Genomic DNA, 16,970 nt, shown 5'->3' with positions numbered 1-16,970 from the left:
TCTGCTATATGTGAGTGTACATTTTGTGTGTGTGGAGTTTTCAGTTTACTCATGTCTTGTTACCCTGTCTGTCGGGTTGGTGTACTGCAGTGCACAGTAGCGCCCCAGCTTCCCTGAGTGGGGGAGGGGGACAGACGAAGGGCTAATCTAGGAGATAGGGCAAGGGCAGAGGCCTCAGCGTCTTCGCCATCTGAAGTATCCCGGGGAACAGGGCAAGCTAGGGCGTCCCCTAGTTTTAGGGCCAGGAAAGGTGCCCTCTGGTCCCAGGTCACTCGCCAGTCGAATCAGGACACATACATACATACTCATATTTAATAGAAAAAAAATATATAGATGAGAGGGCTTCTTTAAAGACTATGGCATAGTAATAACATTTTTCACATGCTTTAAGGAATACTCCCAAAATATTCCTTATTAACATCATAAAAAACAAAACCATATTCCTTGGCCGTATAATCCTCATACAGGCATTATAAACATACATGTAACCATACTTCCATTGCAGCACCCACTGGAATATTCACTTCTCCTGAGCTGTTAATATTTTTTGAGACTGGTAGCAACACTTCACTGTCAGGACACCGTTCATTATATGTTGTCATAGGTAAAGCCGAGTAGACCCTTACTGGCACCCTATAACTTCATAGTCTAAAATCTCCGCTCATATTTATTTTCTCCACTTTTAAAACACACTGCGGCATATTAATTTAAACTGTCTAATTATTAGACATTGTAAACTTAGACTAATAGTTCACACCATTTTATAAATTTATTTTAATACCGTCCAGTCTAAGTTTACACCACCTATTAGCTTACTTTGTGCCTGAAATGTGCACTACAATTTTGATGCATTTTTTGGCGCAAGATTTTACTCATTAAACCATATCCTTTTTTTTCATAAACTACGCCTTTTTTTAGCGAGCCCACATCCCCTTTTCAGACAAGTCATAAAAAAATGCCTAATATACAGTGGGGAAAAAAAGTATTTAGTCAGTCAGCAATAGTGCAAGTTCCACCACTTAAAAAGATGAGAGGCGTCTGTAATTTACATCATAGGTAGACCTCAACTATGGGAGACAAACTGAGAAAAAAAAATCCAGAAAATCACATTGTCTGTTTTTTTTTTCATTTTATTTGCATATTATGGTGGAAAATAAGTATTTGGTCAGAAACAAGCAATCAAGATTTCTGGCTCTCACAGACCTGTAACTTCTTCTTTAACAGTCTCCTCTTTCCTCCACTCATTACCTGTAGTAATGGCACCTGTTTAAACTTGTTATCAGTATAAAAAGACACCTGTGCACACCCTCAAACAGTCTGACTCCAAACTCCACTATGGTGAAGACCAAAGAGCTGTCAAAGGACACCAGAAACAAAATTGTAGCCCTGCACCAGGCTGGGAAGACTGAATCTGCAATAGCCAACCAGCCTGGAGTGAAGAAATCAACTGTGGGAGCAATAATTAGAAAATGGAAGACATACAAGACCACTGATAATCTCCCTCGATCTGGTGCTCCACGCAAAATCCCACCCCGTGGGGTCAGAATGATCACAAGAACGGTGAGCAAAAATCCCAGAACCACGCGGGGGGACCTAGTGAATGAACTGCAGAGAGCTGGGACCAATGTAACAAGGCCTACCATAAGTAACACACTACGCCACCATGGACTCAGATCCTGCAGTGCCAGACGTGTCCCACTGCTTAAGCCTGTACATGTCCGGGCCCGTCTGAAGTTTGCTAGAGAGCATTTGGATGATCCAGAGGAGTTTTGGGAGAATGTCCTATGGTCTGATGAAACCAAACTGGAACTGTTTGGTAGAAACACAACTTGTCGTGTTTGGAGGAAAAAGAATACTGAGTTGCATCCATCAAACACCATACCTACTGTAAAGCATGGTGGTGGAAACATCATGCTTTGGGGCTGTTTCTCTGCAAAGGGGCCAGGACGACTGATCCGGGTACATGAAAGAATGAATGGGGCCATGTATCGTGAGATTTTGAGTGCAAACCTCCTTCCATCAGCAAGGGCATTGAAGATGAAACGTGGCTGGGTCTTTCAACATGACAATGATCCAAAGCACACCGCCAGGGCAACGAAGGAGTGGCTTCGTAAGAAGCATTTCAAGGTCCTGGAGTGGCCTAGCCAGTCTCCAGATCTCAACCCTATAGAAAACCTTTGGAGGGAGTTGAAAGTCCGTGTTGCCAAGCGAAAAGCCAAAAACATCACTGCTCTAGAGGAGATCTGCATGGAGGAATGGGCCAACATACCAACAACAGTGTGTGGCAACCTTGTGAAGACTTACAGAAAACGTTTGACCTCTGTCATTGCCAACAAAGGATATATCACAAAGTATTGAGATGAAATTTTGTTTCTGACCAAATACTTATTTTCCACCATAATATGCAAATAAAATGAAAAAAAAACAGACAATGTGATTTTCTGGATTTTTTTTTCTCAGTTTGTCTCCCATAGTTGAGGTCTACCTATGATGTAAATTACAGACACCTCTCATTTTTTTAAGTGGTGGAACTTGCACTATTGCTGACTGACTAAATACTTTTTTTCCCCACTGTACATAAATATCATGGAAGTCATGAAAGACTGTATTATTAGCACAAATTGTCTCAGAATTGTGGTGCATTTACCTTGATAAATCTCCGCCACTGTTGTAAGATTATCTATAAAGCAAGTAAGGTTCTGATACCGTTTTGGGACACAAGTAGGCAGGACCATTTTGCACAAGATAGCTGCTAGATTGGTACCATAGAGCTACATCATTGATTTAGAGATTGAGGTCTGCAAAAAGGTCCATCCGAAAAACTGTAACTAAAGGTTAAACATTGAGGGACATAACTGTAGCAAACCGCTTTCTGAAGAGAAAGGTAACCATAAGGTGACACTAATGGTCTTGGATGGTGTGGTGAAATATTGACTGCAATATATCAGATGCCATGTGATATACTTAAAAAACATTGCTGCCGCCTCTATCTGGAGCCTACGTAGGAGTATTACCTATAGGTCTTTAGTCGTTACTAGAAGCACATTTCCAGCCTCATGCCCTATATAGTAGATCTATAACCTCTATGTACTCAACTGCAGAATGTTTTCTAAGATCATCATCACATGGTCAATGGTACTGATATCTGTCTATAACAAATTGGCATAAAAGGGTCAGATTTCTTTGACTGCTCTTTATTTCTGCAAACACGTATCTTTTCATACTGCTTGAGGGCGATGAAAGTCTCTGCCATGATGTGTAATACTATATGCCAATCACACATCACTGGGGAAGCTTTTTTTATCTTGCAAATAAATTTGAACAAGTTCAATTCAAAGAAGCTTTCTAGGTCATTGGAGTACACGCAGACGGTGCAGCTGAAGCGCAGAGGAAGTGCCGCTCACACGGGAAACGTCATTGGTTATACAATTGTGAAACGGCATTGTCTGGTTCTATGCTTGGTAAAGAAACCGCCTGCCATGACATTGTTTCGTAGACTACAAGTGGATTACCATGATGATCGCATCACCAATCTTTGCCGCTGACCATTCACAGAATACAGGCCATAATACAATAGTAGAAGAGGTTCTGAACTGGGATTGTACTTTATAGAAACCCAAAAATTTTTTTTGCAAAGTTGAGAAGAAGCTAGCACACCAATTTGTCAATTGTCTATCTATATTAAAACTGATGATTAAATTCTAAAGTTTGAAAAATTGAGAAATTAACTATAGCAACATTCATTACAGCTCTGTCACAAAGCTCTAACTATTCTAATATATATCTATATCCGTCACTGAGAATATGAGGAAACGGAGCTGTAAAATGCATCAACTTTTCTAATACCTGAGTGAGATAAAGTGGGGCTAGGGGTAAAGCTGCTTGTCCCTGCATAGCCTTAAAGCTACAGATGGCTATAGCCACCGAGTGTATGATAAAGCCTTAAGAGCAGAATGCTTAAACCTGTTAGAACATCATGTAACACACAAAAAAGGATATGGTCAGTAAGTTTAAATCCCCAGTAAACAGCCTCTATTGTGTTGTTGTACCCTATAGCATCATGCTTTTACCTGAACTGTATGATATTGCATTGTGTGAAAGCTGTAATCATTCACGTGCTATATCCAGAATACCTGCTACTAGTTATCTGGTCTACTTAGGGGAATAGTCACATAGTCTGGGCTGAAGCCATAATTCGGTTTTGTTTAGTGAAGTGGGTGTCCCTGAATCTCCTATATTCTCTCTAGCAGCAATCTGCACATGCGCAGTGCTCAGAAGCCGAGGCCAGCACAATTCATTGCATGGCTGAGGTATATGGCTAAAAGTGGTTACCTCAAGTGTATAAATAGGTAAGACTTCAAAGTGCTTGTAAAAACAAGCAACGTTGTCATTAAACCCCTTATTACAAATTGCAACCGTTCTCAAGCACAGAGTGATTTTTTACTTTATAGTTTATAACTTATTACTTATGTCACTGCCCACCTTGGAATCAAATAAAGCAGCACTCTGTAGCACTATAGCATGCAAACCTGAAATATGAAAATTGAATTGCATTACCGCTCTAGAAATATGAAAAATTGAGTGCTTAACGCATAAATTGGCCAATTCATGTCTTCCTGGCAGCCACGATAAGGTGATTCTCGTTGCCAGGACCTAAAGCCAATCCTCTCTTAGACAGACTACATCTCTCTGGGAACCTAATGTGAATCCTCTCTTAGACTGAAGTCTATATCTCTATGGAGGGGTAGAATCCTTCAATTACAAATGCCTGAGGCTAAGGGGCGGAGTGCTCAGTTAGAAGGCTAATACATACAAATATCAAAAAAATTGTTTTTTTTATATTTGATTGTATAGTTGTTGGCGACTCTAGGTAAGCACCTGTTCAGACCTAATTTATGTTTGGATGTGATGGTCAGTTTTTTTATACTGGACACCTTGCAGTCTGAGAGTGGCCAGTTACAAACTCCCCTTTGAGCCCGGACTGTGTGATTATTTCCCGGTGCGACACTATATAGATATCTTAGGTATTTTATATACCATGCACAGATGATTATAACTTTTCTTTTCACAGTGTGATATCATATAGTGAACCTTCAGTTATTAAGGAGTATTGGGAAAATAAACATACTGACAGATTCGGTTTCAATATGAGCCTTCCGGTGACATACTGTACTGATTTTATTAATTTAATTTCTTATATTCGGATTTGTTTCAGTTTATTTTCAATTATATGGGATAATTTGAATAGAAACATATCAATGCCCTAACTCTTGCTAAAGTGTAACTGCCATTTCAGGAGAACTTGCAGCAGAATGTCTGTCCTCTAGATCCTCCCTCTTCTTCATCCATCTACCCTCTCCATAGAATTTTTTAACGACCAACTGCCATTTCCTATCTTAGCAATGGGAAAGTCTGTCTTCAGTTAATACAGATTTTTATCCAGAATTGAGAGTGAAATTTCAGTGGAAAAATATCAATGCTTCAACCATTGTTAAAGTGTAACTGGCTTTTCAGGAGAACTTGCAGCAGAATGTCTGTGTCTGCCTCTATATTCTCCCTCCTCCATCCCCTTCCCTCTCTGTAGAATTTTAGATTATTATCATTATTATTATTTATTTATATAGCACCATTGATTCCATGGTGCTGTACATGAGAAGGGGTTACATACAAAGTACAGATATCACTTACAGTAAACAAACTAACAATCACAGACTGATATAGAGGGGAGAGAGGACCCTGCCCTTTCGGGCTTACATTCTACAGGATGGTGGGGAAGGAGACAGTAGGTTGGGGGGTTGCAGCAGCTCCAGTAGTGGTGAGGGGGTAGCTCCAGTAGTGGTGAGGTGGTAGCGGGGATCATTGCAGGCTCTAGGCTTTCCTGAAGAGATGGGTTTTCAGGTTCCGTCTGAAGGATCCGAGTATGGTTGATAGGCGGATGTGTTGGGACAAAGAATTCCAGAGGATGGGGGCTATTCGGGAGAAGTGATGGAGGCGGTTGGATGAGGAGCGAATAAGTGTGGAGGAGAGAAGGAGATCTTGGGAGGATCGGAGATTAAGTGAGGGAAGATATCTGGAGATTAATTCAGAGATATATGGAGGAGACAGGTTATAGATGGCCTTGTAGGTCAGTATTAGTAATTTGAATTGGATACGCTGAGGGAGTGGGAGCCAGTGAAGAGATTTGAAAAGGGGAGAAGCGGAGGCGTAGCGAGGAGAGAGATGAATTAGTCAGGCAGCAGAGTTAAGGATGGACTGGAGAGGTGCGAGGGTGTTAGCAGGGAGGCCACAGAAAAGGATGTTGCAGTAGTCAAGACGGGAGATGAGGGCATGCACAAGCATTTTAGTAGAGTGAGGGTTGATGAAAGGACGGATTCTGGAAAGATTTTTGAGCTGGAGGTGGCAGGAGGTGGAGAGAGCTTGGATGTGTGGTTTGAAGGACATGGCAGTGTCAAGGGTTACTCCGAGGCAGCGGACCTCCGGTATGGGAGAAAGCGTGATGTCGTTAATTCTTATAGATAGGTCAGGTAAGGAAGATCTGTGAGATGAGGGAAAGATGATCAGTTCAGATTTGTCCACATTCAGTTTGAGGAATTGGGAGGAGAAGGAGGAGGATATGGCTGATAGACACTCCGGGATTTTGGAGAGCAGAGAGGTGGCGTCTGGGCCAGAGAGGTAGATCTGAGTGTCATCGGCATAAAGGTGGTACTGGAATCCGTGGGACATTGAGTTGCCCCAGGCCAAGTGTATAGATTGAGAAGAGTAGGGGTCCTAGAACAGAGCCTTGGGGGACTCCAACCGATAGAGGGTGGGATGATATAAGCTCCTATTGCCATTTCCTATCTTAATGTTCGTAAAATCTGTCTTCACCTAATACAGATTTTACCCATGAAGCAAGAATGAAAGAAGCAGAATTCTCTGATTAAGATATATTGCAAAGTTTCTTATTTGTATGTGATTTATGAAGCTAAAATTATCAGTTTTCACCATTTAACATGTTTGTTGTCTGTGAACTCGTAATGACCTAGAGAATCACAATTGCAGGTCAGTTTTAGTATTTAGTGAACATAGTTAAAAAAAAGAAAAAAGAAACTGTGGAATTGCACTTTTTTTGCAATTTCACCACACTTGGAATTTTTTTCCTGTTTTCCAGTACACGATATGTTAAAACCAATGGAGTTCAAAAGTACAACTCGTCCCGCAAAAAACAAGCCCTCACATGGTCATATTGACCTAAAAATAAAAGTAATGCCTCGTCGTTAAGGGGTTAAGCACTAGAATTATGCAAGAAAAAGCAGCATTTTGTAAATGTGTATGTTCTTTAGCTTCCTTTCATTTTTCATATTAGCAAATATTTAAACAACATTTTTTGCGATTTACGTTTTTAAGCATTTTATTTTGTTTTTATGCAACTGAAACAAATATCTACACGAGATAACCCATGTTATGGAGTATACACATACTTTTTTTCATAGGAAAAATAAACCTAAAGTTGCTACTGATATATTATATAAATATTTAGAAAAAAAGTCCTTCTATCTATTATCCCATTGAAGAATATTCTGGTTGCCCATTCCTTAGCTTCTTATAGGCAGCCGATGTAGTTAAAGCAGACTTTACATGTATCTTTTATCATCTGGACTTTAATGTTTTTAAGAAGAAACATGAACAGTTTCCCTTGTCCTTTTGCAGAAACGGAGATCTATTTCACAAATTCTTAAAGGTCTAATTGAGCTTCATATTATTCCAGCCAATATTATGAGAAAGTACTGAGCCATGTAATGTAATTTCACCCATTTTAAAGTACACCATTTTTCATATTCAGACTTGAAAGGCTGTCATTGCAATAAAAGTACCATAGCATGTACTCCATAATGTGACTCGCTCTGCTTCAGGCAGTAATACCGGTGGAGGGCCAGAGTGCAACCCAGACTTATTATCATCCTATCTCTCTGACTGACTTCTACTATAATGGTGGTCATTTCAAATCTAGACATTTGCTGTAACTGTAGGATAAATGCATCATAGCTTTTATTATTATTATTTATTTATATAGTGCCATTAATTCCATGGTGCTATACATGAGAAGGGGGGTTACATACAAAGTTATAGATATCGTTAACAGTAAACAAATTTACAATGACAGACTGGTACAGAGGAGAGGGGACCCTGTCCTTGCGGACTTACATTCTACGGGATAGTGGGGAAGAGACAGAAGGTCGGGGGTGCAGCAGCTCAGGCGGTGGTGAGGCGGCAGAATGGTCATTGCAGGCTGTAAGCTTTCCTGAAAAGATGGGTTTTCAGGTTCCGTTTGAAGGATCCGAGGGTGGTGGATAATCGGACGTGTTGAGGCATGACATTCCAGAGGATAGGGGATATTCGGGAGAAATCTTGGAGGCGGTTGTGTGAGGAACAAATAAGTGTGGAGGAGAGTAGGCGGTCTTGGGAGGATCGAAGATTACGTGAGGAAAGATATTGGGAGATTAGTTCAGAGATATAGGGAGGGGAAAGGTTGTGGATGGCTTTGTAGGTCAGTGTTAGTAGTTTGAACTGGATTCGTTGGGGAATTGGGAGCCAATGGAGGGATTTGCATAGGGGGGAGACAGGGGAGTAGCGAGGTGGATTAGTCAGGCAGCAGAATTGAGGACAGACTGGAGTGGTGCAAGAGAGTTAGCAGGGTGGCACAGAGGAGAGTGTTGCAGTAGGCAAGGCGGGAGATGATGAGGGCATGTAGAAGAGTTTTAGTAGATTGAGGACTGAGGGAGGGACGGATTCCGGAAATATTTTTGAGTTGGAGGCAACAGGAGGTGGCAAGAGATTGGATGTGTGGTTTGAAGGACAGGGTAGAGTCGAGAGTTACTCCGAGGCAGCCGATTTCAGGTGCGGGAGAGAGCGTGATGCCGTTTACCATAATAGATAGATCGGGTAGGGAGGATACGTGAGATGGAGGAAAGATAATGAGTTCAGTTTTGAATACGTTGAGTTTTAGGAAGCGAGAGGTGAAAAAGGAGGATATGACTGATAGACACTCCGGGATTCTGGGCAGCAGAGAGGTGACATCTGGGCCAGAGAGGTAGATCTGAGTGTCATCTGCATACAGGTGGTACTGGAAGCCATGGGACTTTGAGTTGTCCTAGGCAAAGAGTATAGATGGAAAAAAGTAGGGGTCCCAGGACAGAGCCTTGGGGGACTCCAACAGAGAGGGGACAGGATGAGGAGGTAGTGTGGGAGTGGGAAATGCTAAATGTGCGGTCAGAAAGGTATGAGGAAATCCAGGACAGGGCAAGGTCTTTGATGCCAAGGGAAGAAAGAATCTGTAGCAGTAGGCAGTTGTCAACTGTGTCAAAGGCAGAGGACAGGTCAAGAAGGAGGAGGATGGAGAACTGTCTGTTAGCTTTGGCTGTGAGTAAGTCATTAGTAATTTTGATCAGGGCAGTTTCAGTGGAGTGGTGGGGGCAGAAGCCAGATTGCAGGATGTCAAGGATGGAGTTAGATGAGAGGTGGGAGGAAAGTTGAGCTTGGACATGCTGTTCAAGGAGTTTGGAAGCAAACGGGAGCAGTGATATGGGGCGATAGCTGGGCATAGCAGTTGGATCAAGGTTTGATTTTTTGAAGATGGGTGTTATGGTGGCATGTTTGAAGGCAGAGGGGAAGGTACCAGAAGTTAGGGATAGGTTGAAGAGATGGGTTAGTGCTGGAATGATCATGTTAGTGAGGTTGGGGAGCAGGTGTGAAGGGATGGGGTCAAGTGCACAGGTGGTGAGGCATGATTTGGAAAGGAGATGAGTAAGCTCTCCTTCAGTGATGTTGGAGAGGGAGGTTATTAGGGAAGGACAGAGGTCTGGTATGTGGAGTGGTTGGGGTGGTGGAACTGTAAAGGTTTGCCTTGTTTGGTCCATCTTGTTTTTGAAGTAGGTGGCAAAGTCCTCAGCAGAGATGAGTGGAGTTGGAGTTGGCAGTGGTGGGCGGAGGAGAGAGTTGAATGTGATGAACAATTGTTTTTGGTTGTGGGATAATGAAGATACAAGGTTTGTGAAGTAGGTCTGTTCAGCAGAGGTGAGGGCTGATTTAAAGGCAAGTGTAGCTTGTTTGAAAGCAGTGAAGTCGTCTGGCAGGCGTGTTTTCTTCAAACGCTGCTCCACAACCCCTGGATGCTTGTCGAAGTTTTTTGGTGAGGTTGTTGTGCCAGGGTTGCCTATTGGTTTGTCTCACTTTGCCATGCATGAGAGGAGCGACTGAGTCTATGGCTGATGTGAGGGCGGCGTTGTAGAAAGCGGTGGCACTGTCCGTGTTGTGGAGTGAAGATATGGAGGACAGAGGTAGAAGAGAGTCTGAGAGTCTGTGGATGTCTAGGTGTGCGAGGTTTCTGCGAGGATGTGCTAGTGGCTGGACATGGGGCAGGTGAGAAGGACAAGGATGAGAAGGTGGTCAGATAGGGGGGAAGGGAGAGGTTGTGAGATTAGATAGGGAACAGAGGCGGATGAAGATGAGGTCTAATGTATGTTCATCTGTGTGGGTGGCTGTGGAGGGCCACTGAGTAAGTCCAAAGGATGAGGTAAGTGACAGGAGTATGGAGGCTGCTGGCTGGGGGTGTCAGTGGGGATGTTGAAGTCCCCCATGATGATGGTGGGGATGTCAGCAGAGAGAAAGTGGAGGAGCCAGGTGGAGAATTGGTCGATAAAGGCAGTGGCTGAGCCCGGTGGTCGGTATATGACAGCTATTTGGAGATTAGAGGGAGAGTAAATACGGACAGAGTGAACCTCGAAAGAAGGGAGGAAAATGGAGGGTGGGGGTTGGATAGGGTTGAAGTAGCAGTTTTTAGAAAGGAGGAAACCCACTCCTCCACCTTGTCTGTTGCCAGGGCGAGGAGTGTGGGTAAAGTGAAGGCCGCCATAACTCAGTGCGGCCGGGGAGGCCATGTCAGGGGGTGTCAGCCAGGTCTCAGTGAGGGCCAGGAAGGAAAGGTTGCGGGAGGTAAAGAGGTCGTGGATCATGTGGACCTTGTTGCAGATGGAGCAAGCATTCCAAAGTGCTCCAGAAAGAGGGTGCGGGAGGAAGGGGGTCAGTGGCACAGGTTTTAAGTGTGAGGGATTGCGGTAGTTTGTCTTAGTGTGAGAAAGATAGGGGTGGGGATTAGTGGGATGTATGAAGCGGGGGGGGGGGGCAGGATTGGGGGATATGTCACCAGCAGTGAGAAGAAGCAGAGAAAGGGAAAGCAGGTGGGTGAAGGAGAGTGATCGTCTTGTATTGTATTTTAGTAGGAGACGTCTGAGGTTATGGAGTATGTCTGCAGATAAAGGAAGGTGGGGGGTAAGAGAGAGGGGGAGATAGTTATTTGGTTCGAGAGTGCAGGGGTTTGAGGATAGCGAAGGAGAGTGAAGATTAGTGGAGCAAAAACGGTAATCCGTCGAAAAACGGATCGAAAACCAGATGAGACGGATCCGATTTTGGCTGTCATGTGCAAGACGGATCCGGCAGAAAACCGGATCCGTCACATCCGGTTTTACAAAACATTTGCCGGATCCGGCGCTCCGGAACGCGCCTAACGGCGAAAACCTGATGTGTGAAAGTAGCCTTAGGGCAAATGTGAGCATGGTTAAAGAGCGGAGTAAAAAAAAAAAAAAAGAAATTAAAGTAAGAAAGCAGTGGTTAGTCTTACCGATATCTGGACTATTTCTGGTATATTTCTCATTTATCACTTTAAATATGTTGCTTCACATGATGTCATATCTGACCTGCTCTGTTCAAACTTGTACCATTCAAATGTCCATGAAATGAAGCCAGGTGAGTGAGGGAGGGAGGAGGAGAAGGGGGCTGGAGGACCGTTCACAGCAGGGAGCAATTAACAGATTGCAGTTAATGTGACATTTGACTAGCTTTTAGACTGTGCAGTTACGGAGCACTTATATATGCTTTTCCTATGAAGTGTAACATGTATTACATGTGTACAGCCCAACAGAACCCAGTGGTGCAGCTCCCGGCCAGACAACAGGAAATTGAAGCCAACCGTCAGCAGCGATATTTCCGCATTCCATTCATTCGCCCGGCTGACCAGTATAAGGAGCCTCAAAACAAGAAGAAAGGCTGGTGGTATGCACACTTCGATGGGCCATGGATTGCCCGTCAAATGGAACTTCACCCAGATAAGCCACCAATCTTGCTGGTAGCTGGTAAGTCATCATAATATTGGTGAGCATGTCAGATATTAGTAAATGTATGAATGTTGCATTGTTCCAAAACCATAATTCACTCTGGATCAACTCTGCCAATAGAATATATTTACACAATGGTAGTATAATTATTTTGGTATTTAAAGAAAGGATTGTTTGTAGGATCTACATTGACTTTTAATTTATTGTCCATTCTTTTATCTTCTGAAGTGTCAGATGTTTACCCACCACCAATCCCAATTACATAGGTTGAAGAAAAACTCTTACCACCTTCCCATTAAACACCCGTTCTAATTTTACCTAATACCTTCTTTATATCCTAAGTTAGAATTGTTGTTACATTCCAGGATGCTCTTACCTTGTTTCTGTAACAGCAGGATTGTCCTGCAGTAACCATTTATCATCTATCAGAATATGTAGGACATGGTATAAATGTCCATTCTCTTGGATCGCAATAAATTACTAGACATGGGTCATAACCTCCTTGTTTTTCCTCTGTGGAGGGAGTTGGTTGAGGTCCTTGGTGCTGATGGAAACAGCCGAGCACAACACTTTGGTCAAAATTATCCATGTGCCACATACTAGAAAGGGATAAAATAAATGTAACATAGTGTGTGGCTATGTGATGGGAATACAATATTTCTAAGGCCTCATTCACACTTTTGTAATTAAACACAGGTACATGGCAAAATGGTGCTAGTGTCAATCAGTGTTTTGTACCAGTGCGTCATCCGTGTGTCCATTTTTACCATCAGTGTGTCATCCGTGTTTTGTGTCAGTTTTTCACAAACCCTTAGACTTGTATTGGCCCTTGTCATCCATGGTACCTGAAAAAAATGGACATGTCTGTATTTTGCACCAACACTAGGTCCATGAAAATCCACGGACACGTGAATAGTGCCATTTATTATAATGGGTACGTGTTATATCTGTGAAGTAGAAAATGGGTACAACAGATCTGTGCAACGTGGACATGTGAATAACGCCTAAAAGAAAGTGCATAAAAAGGATTTTTTCTGGAGCTCTGTACAGGATGCTGTGACACACAGGACCATAAGATGCACATAGATTTTATAGGAGGATAATAGAGAAAACAAATTGAAGCAAAAAATGTGGTCATGACACATTGTTATGGGGGAGGATTGGCTCTGCTGCTGACACTGTTATAGGAGTAATGTTCACCAATTCTGTACTAATATCCCCCAACCTAGTATATATGTCCCCATCCTGCTATATATCTACCGATATTGGTATACATGTCCCCTTGCGGGTATACATGGCCCACCATCCTGATATACCTGGCACTTACCTTGTTATATGTGGCCCCTATCACATCTCACATATAAAAAAATAAAAGATTCTACTCAGCTTCCTTGCAGCTCAGTGTCCTTTTCTGATGCCAGCAGCTGATTTCAGTGTGCAAGCAGTGAATGATGTCACTACCATCTGCCCCCACACACAGTGGTCAGCTGCCGTAATATTCACTGCTCCCCACACCCGGGCCTATGGGAGTTGAAAGCAGTGAATATTCATTCTCTTTAAAAGCGGGAACACTGTTATCTGCAGCCGCCGGCTCCTGCAGCGGTTGGGCGATCACATGTGCCCACTATTAAAAAGAATAAATATTCACTGCGCCCAACGCTGACAGTCCCACCCACCTCTCGATGCTGGCTTCAGTGCATAGAGGTGGGCGGAACTATGGGCATGGGGAGCAGTGAATATTCATTTTCTTTAATAGCGGGCACACTGTTATCCGCAGCCACCGGCTCCTGCAGCGGTTGGGTGATCACGTGTGCCCGCTATTAAAAAGAATAAATATTCACTGCTCCCCACACTGATAGTCCCACCCACCTCTCGGTGCTGGCTTCAGTGCATAGAGGTGGGCGGAACTATGGGCATGGGGAGCAGTGAAGATTCATTTTCTTTAATAGCGGGCACACTGTTATCCGCAGCCACCGGCTCCTGCAGCGGTTGGGTGATCACGTGTGCCCGCTATTAAAAAGAATAAATATTCACTGCTCCCCACACTGATAGTCCCACCCACCTCTCGGTGCTGGCTTCAGTGCATAGAGGTGGGCGGAACTATGGGCATGGGGAGCAGTGAAGATTCATTCTCTTTAATTCCGGGCACAAGTGTAAGCTGCAGCCGCTGGCTCCCGCCTCCTATGACCCGCTCCTCCGCTGCTGCCACTCCCCTCCTCCCCACACACCCAAAGCTAGACTAAAATTTTGGAGGAAAAAAGTGCGTCTTGTAGTCCGATAAGTACGGTAGTTCATGAGGATGTGCCAGATAGAAATACGTTTCATTTATTTGCAAAAGCCTATTACCTTCATTTTTGTTTGTTATGCTTTATATTTCACAGAAAAAAGAGTACGCGTTACTTTTTCTTTTATTACTAATTTTTTTTTTTTTAAATTAAATTTTCAGGCAAAGATGACATGGAGATGTGTGAATTGAGCCTAGAAGAAACCGGTTTAACAAGAAAACGAGGAGCTGAAATTTTGCCCAGACAATTTGAAGAGATTTGGGAGCGCTGTGGCGGAATTCAGTACTTGAGTAATGCAATAGAAAGTAGACAAGCCCGGCCAACATATGCTACTGCAATGCTGCAAAACCTTCTCAAGTAGCTGGCTGGCGAATTCATCGTTGCACTAAGAGATTAGTACATGTGGGCTAAAGCAAAGGGAAAGCAACCTCTAGAAGAGAGGATCTAGGCATTCCATAATCGTGTAATAGAGAAGTTTTAATATAAAGTGAACAGGTTTTATTAATTGCGGGTTTTATTAATCCATACTTTTTGAAGTTTTGATTTAGAGGCTTTATAGTGATGTGGTCTGTGGCCCTAGCAGGCTATTTTGTAGTTTTTATGTTTTCAATTTTATTTATCATGCATCTCGATTTGTGAGGCCTTACCTTAGATAGACATTTATTGTCTCTTATTAAACATGGAAATAAGATTTTCAAGTGAGAGACAAGTTGCAAAACACTGTGCAACCCGATTCTATGAGATCATGTTGTAAAATGCTGGAGAACCCTTGAAAGTATAACGGAGAGTGACCTTAAAGGGGGCAAGGTGTAATTGCAGATTTCCGAAATCACATTCCATGGACTGGTATTGTTTGAGCTTGAATGATTTTTCCCTTGATATGAAAATCTATGGCCTTTAAGTCTGTTGCCTATACTACCGTTTATTCCGCTTTAACGAAGAGGAGCGTTTGACGTTAAAAAATAATTTTAATAGGAATTTTGGAATTGACTTAGCGTTTATTTTTGTGACTTGAATACAATGGAAGGAGATCATATAGGCTTGATACAGTACGTATCAATGCATATGTGTATGTTTTACTGCACTGAGATTCAAAGGTGGTCAGATCACTAAATATTTAAGCGTATAGAAGCAAATTCCTAACAATTTTAATGCACCTGTCCTTGTCCCCATTCCAGCCTTATCAATATTCCTTTATAATATCTATTTTGACCCCTTGGTCCATTAAACTGACATGCGTTACCAGCCTGTAAACATTCCATTTTCTCGGTTGTCACGCTGCCGTCTAGATGTTTCCGTACAGTGGTCATGATATGACTGGTTATTTATAAACGTTTAATACCATTGTTTTAGTGTCCTATCTGATAACAGGAATAAAAAATATTCTTGTGACTTGAAATGTATCTCTGAAGTTCATTTATGTGTTCCATGTGCTGTGATAAAACAAAAAAAAATATTTTGGCTTTAAACCCTGTGTTCTTCCCTGTCATTTGAAAAGGATGTTTATCACAACCTGGACAACTAATAAATTCTATAGCTATTTCATGAGGGTCATAGTCAGTTTCTACAGTGTTTTTACTTGAATTCACGTACCTTATGTGATGCCGACATTTGTACTGCTTTTAATTGTTAAATTGTAAACTGGTCATGTTTAAAAAAAGAAAAAAAATTTATATATACAATTGTACTCAAAAGTTTACATACCCCAGCAGACTTTTTGCTTTCTTGGCCTTTTTTCAGAGAATATGAATGATAACACCAAAACTTTTTCTCCACTCATGGTTAGTGGTTGGGTGAAGCCATTTATTGTCAGACTACTGTGTATCTCTCTCTCTCTATATATATAAACATACATACAGTGGATACGGAAAGTGCAACCATTTGGTAAATTCAAAAAAGTACATTTTTTTCTCATTAATGTCCACTCTGCACCCCATCTTGACTGAAAAAAAAAGAAATGTAGAAATTTTTGCAAATTTAAAAAAAAAAAAAAAAAAACTGAAATGTGACACCCTCATAAGTACTCAGACCCTTTGCTCAGTATTGAGTAGAAGCACCCTTTTGAGCTAGTACAGCCATGAGTCTTCTTGGGAATGATGCAACAAGTTTTTCACACCTGGATTTGGGGATCCTCTGCCATCCTTCCTTGCAGATCCTCTCCAGTTCTGTCAGGTTGGATGGGGAACGTTGGTGTACAACCACTTTCAGGTTTCCCCAGAGATGCTCAATTGGGTTTAGGTCAGGGCTTGGGCTGGGCCAGTCAAGAATGGTCACAGAGTTGTTCTGAAGCCACTCCTTTGTTATTTTAGCTTTGTGCTTAGGGCATTGTCTTGTTGGAAGGTAAACCTTCGGCCAAGTCTGAGGTCCAGAATACTCTGGAAGAGGTTTTCTCCCAGGATATCTCTGTACTTGGCTGCATTCATATTTCCTTCAATTGCAACCAGTCGTCCTGTCCCTGCAGCTGAAAAGCACCCCCATAGCATGATACTTCCAGCACCATGTTTCACTGTTGGGATTGTATTGGGTAGGTGATGAG

At 42.4% G+C, this 16,970-nt stretch overlaps 1 protein-coding gene across 8 annotated transcripts in view; it reads left to right on the top strand.

The window, feature by feature from the left end:
- The window catches only part of MYO6 (myosin VI), a 362,182-nt gene extending 346,205 nt beyond the window's left edge, over positions 1 to 15,977 (top strand). For all 8 annotated transcript variants that reach the window (XM_073569300.1, XM_073569297.1, XM_073569302.1 and 5 more), the window contains 2 exons: positions 11,949 to 12,167; positions 14,596 to 15,977. In XM_073569300.1, the coding sequence (XP_073425401.1) occupies positions 11,949 to 12,167; positions 14,596 to 14,795 (419 nt within the window). In that variant the 3' untranslated portion in view covers positions 14,796 to 15,977. The remainder of the gene's footprint in view (positions 1 to 11,948; positions 12,168 to 14,595) is intronic.
- The last annotated feature ends 993 nt before the right edge of the window (positions 15,978 to 16,970 follow it).

Source organism: Dendrobates tinctorius, unplaced genomic scaffold (genome assembly GCF_039654945.1).
Source record: "Dendrobates tinctorius isolate UK_male_01 unplaced genomic scaffold, ASM3965494v1 ptg000024l, whole genome shotgun sequence".
NCBI classification, from domain to species: domain Eukaryota; kingdom Metazoa; phylum Chordata; class Amphibia; order Anura; family Dendrobatidae; genus Dendrobates; species Dendrobates tinctorius.
This window is presented reverse-complemented; position numbering and strand designations above follow the sequence as displayed.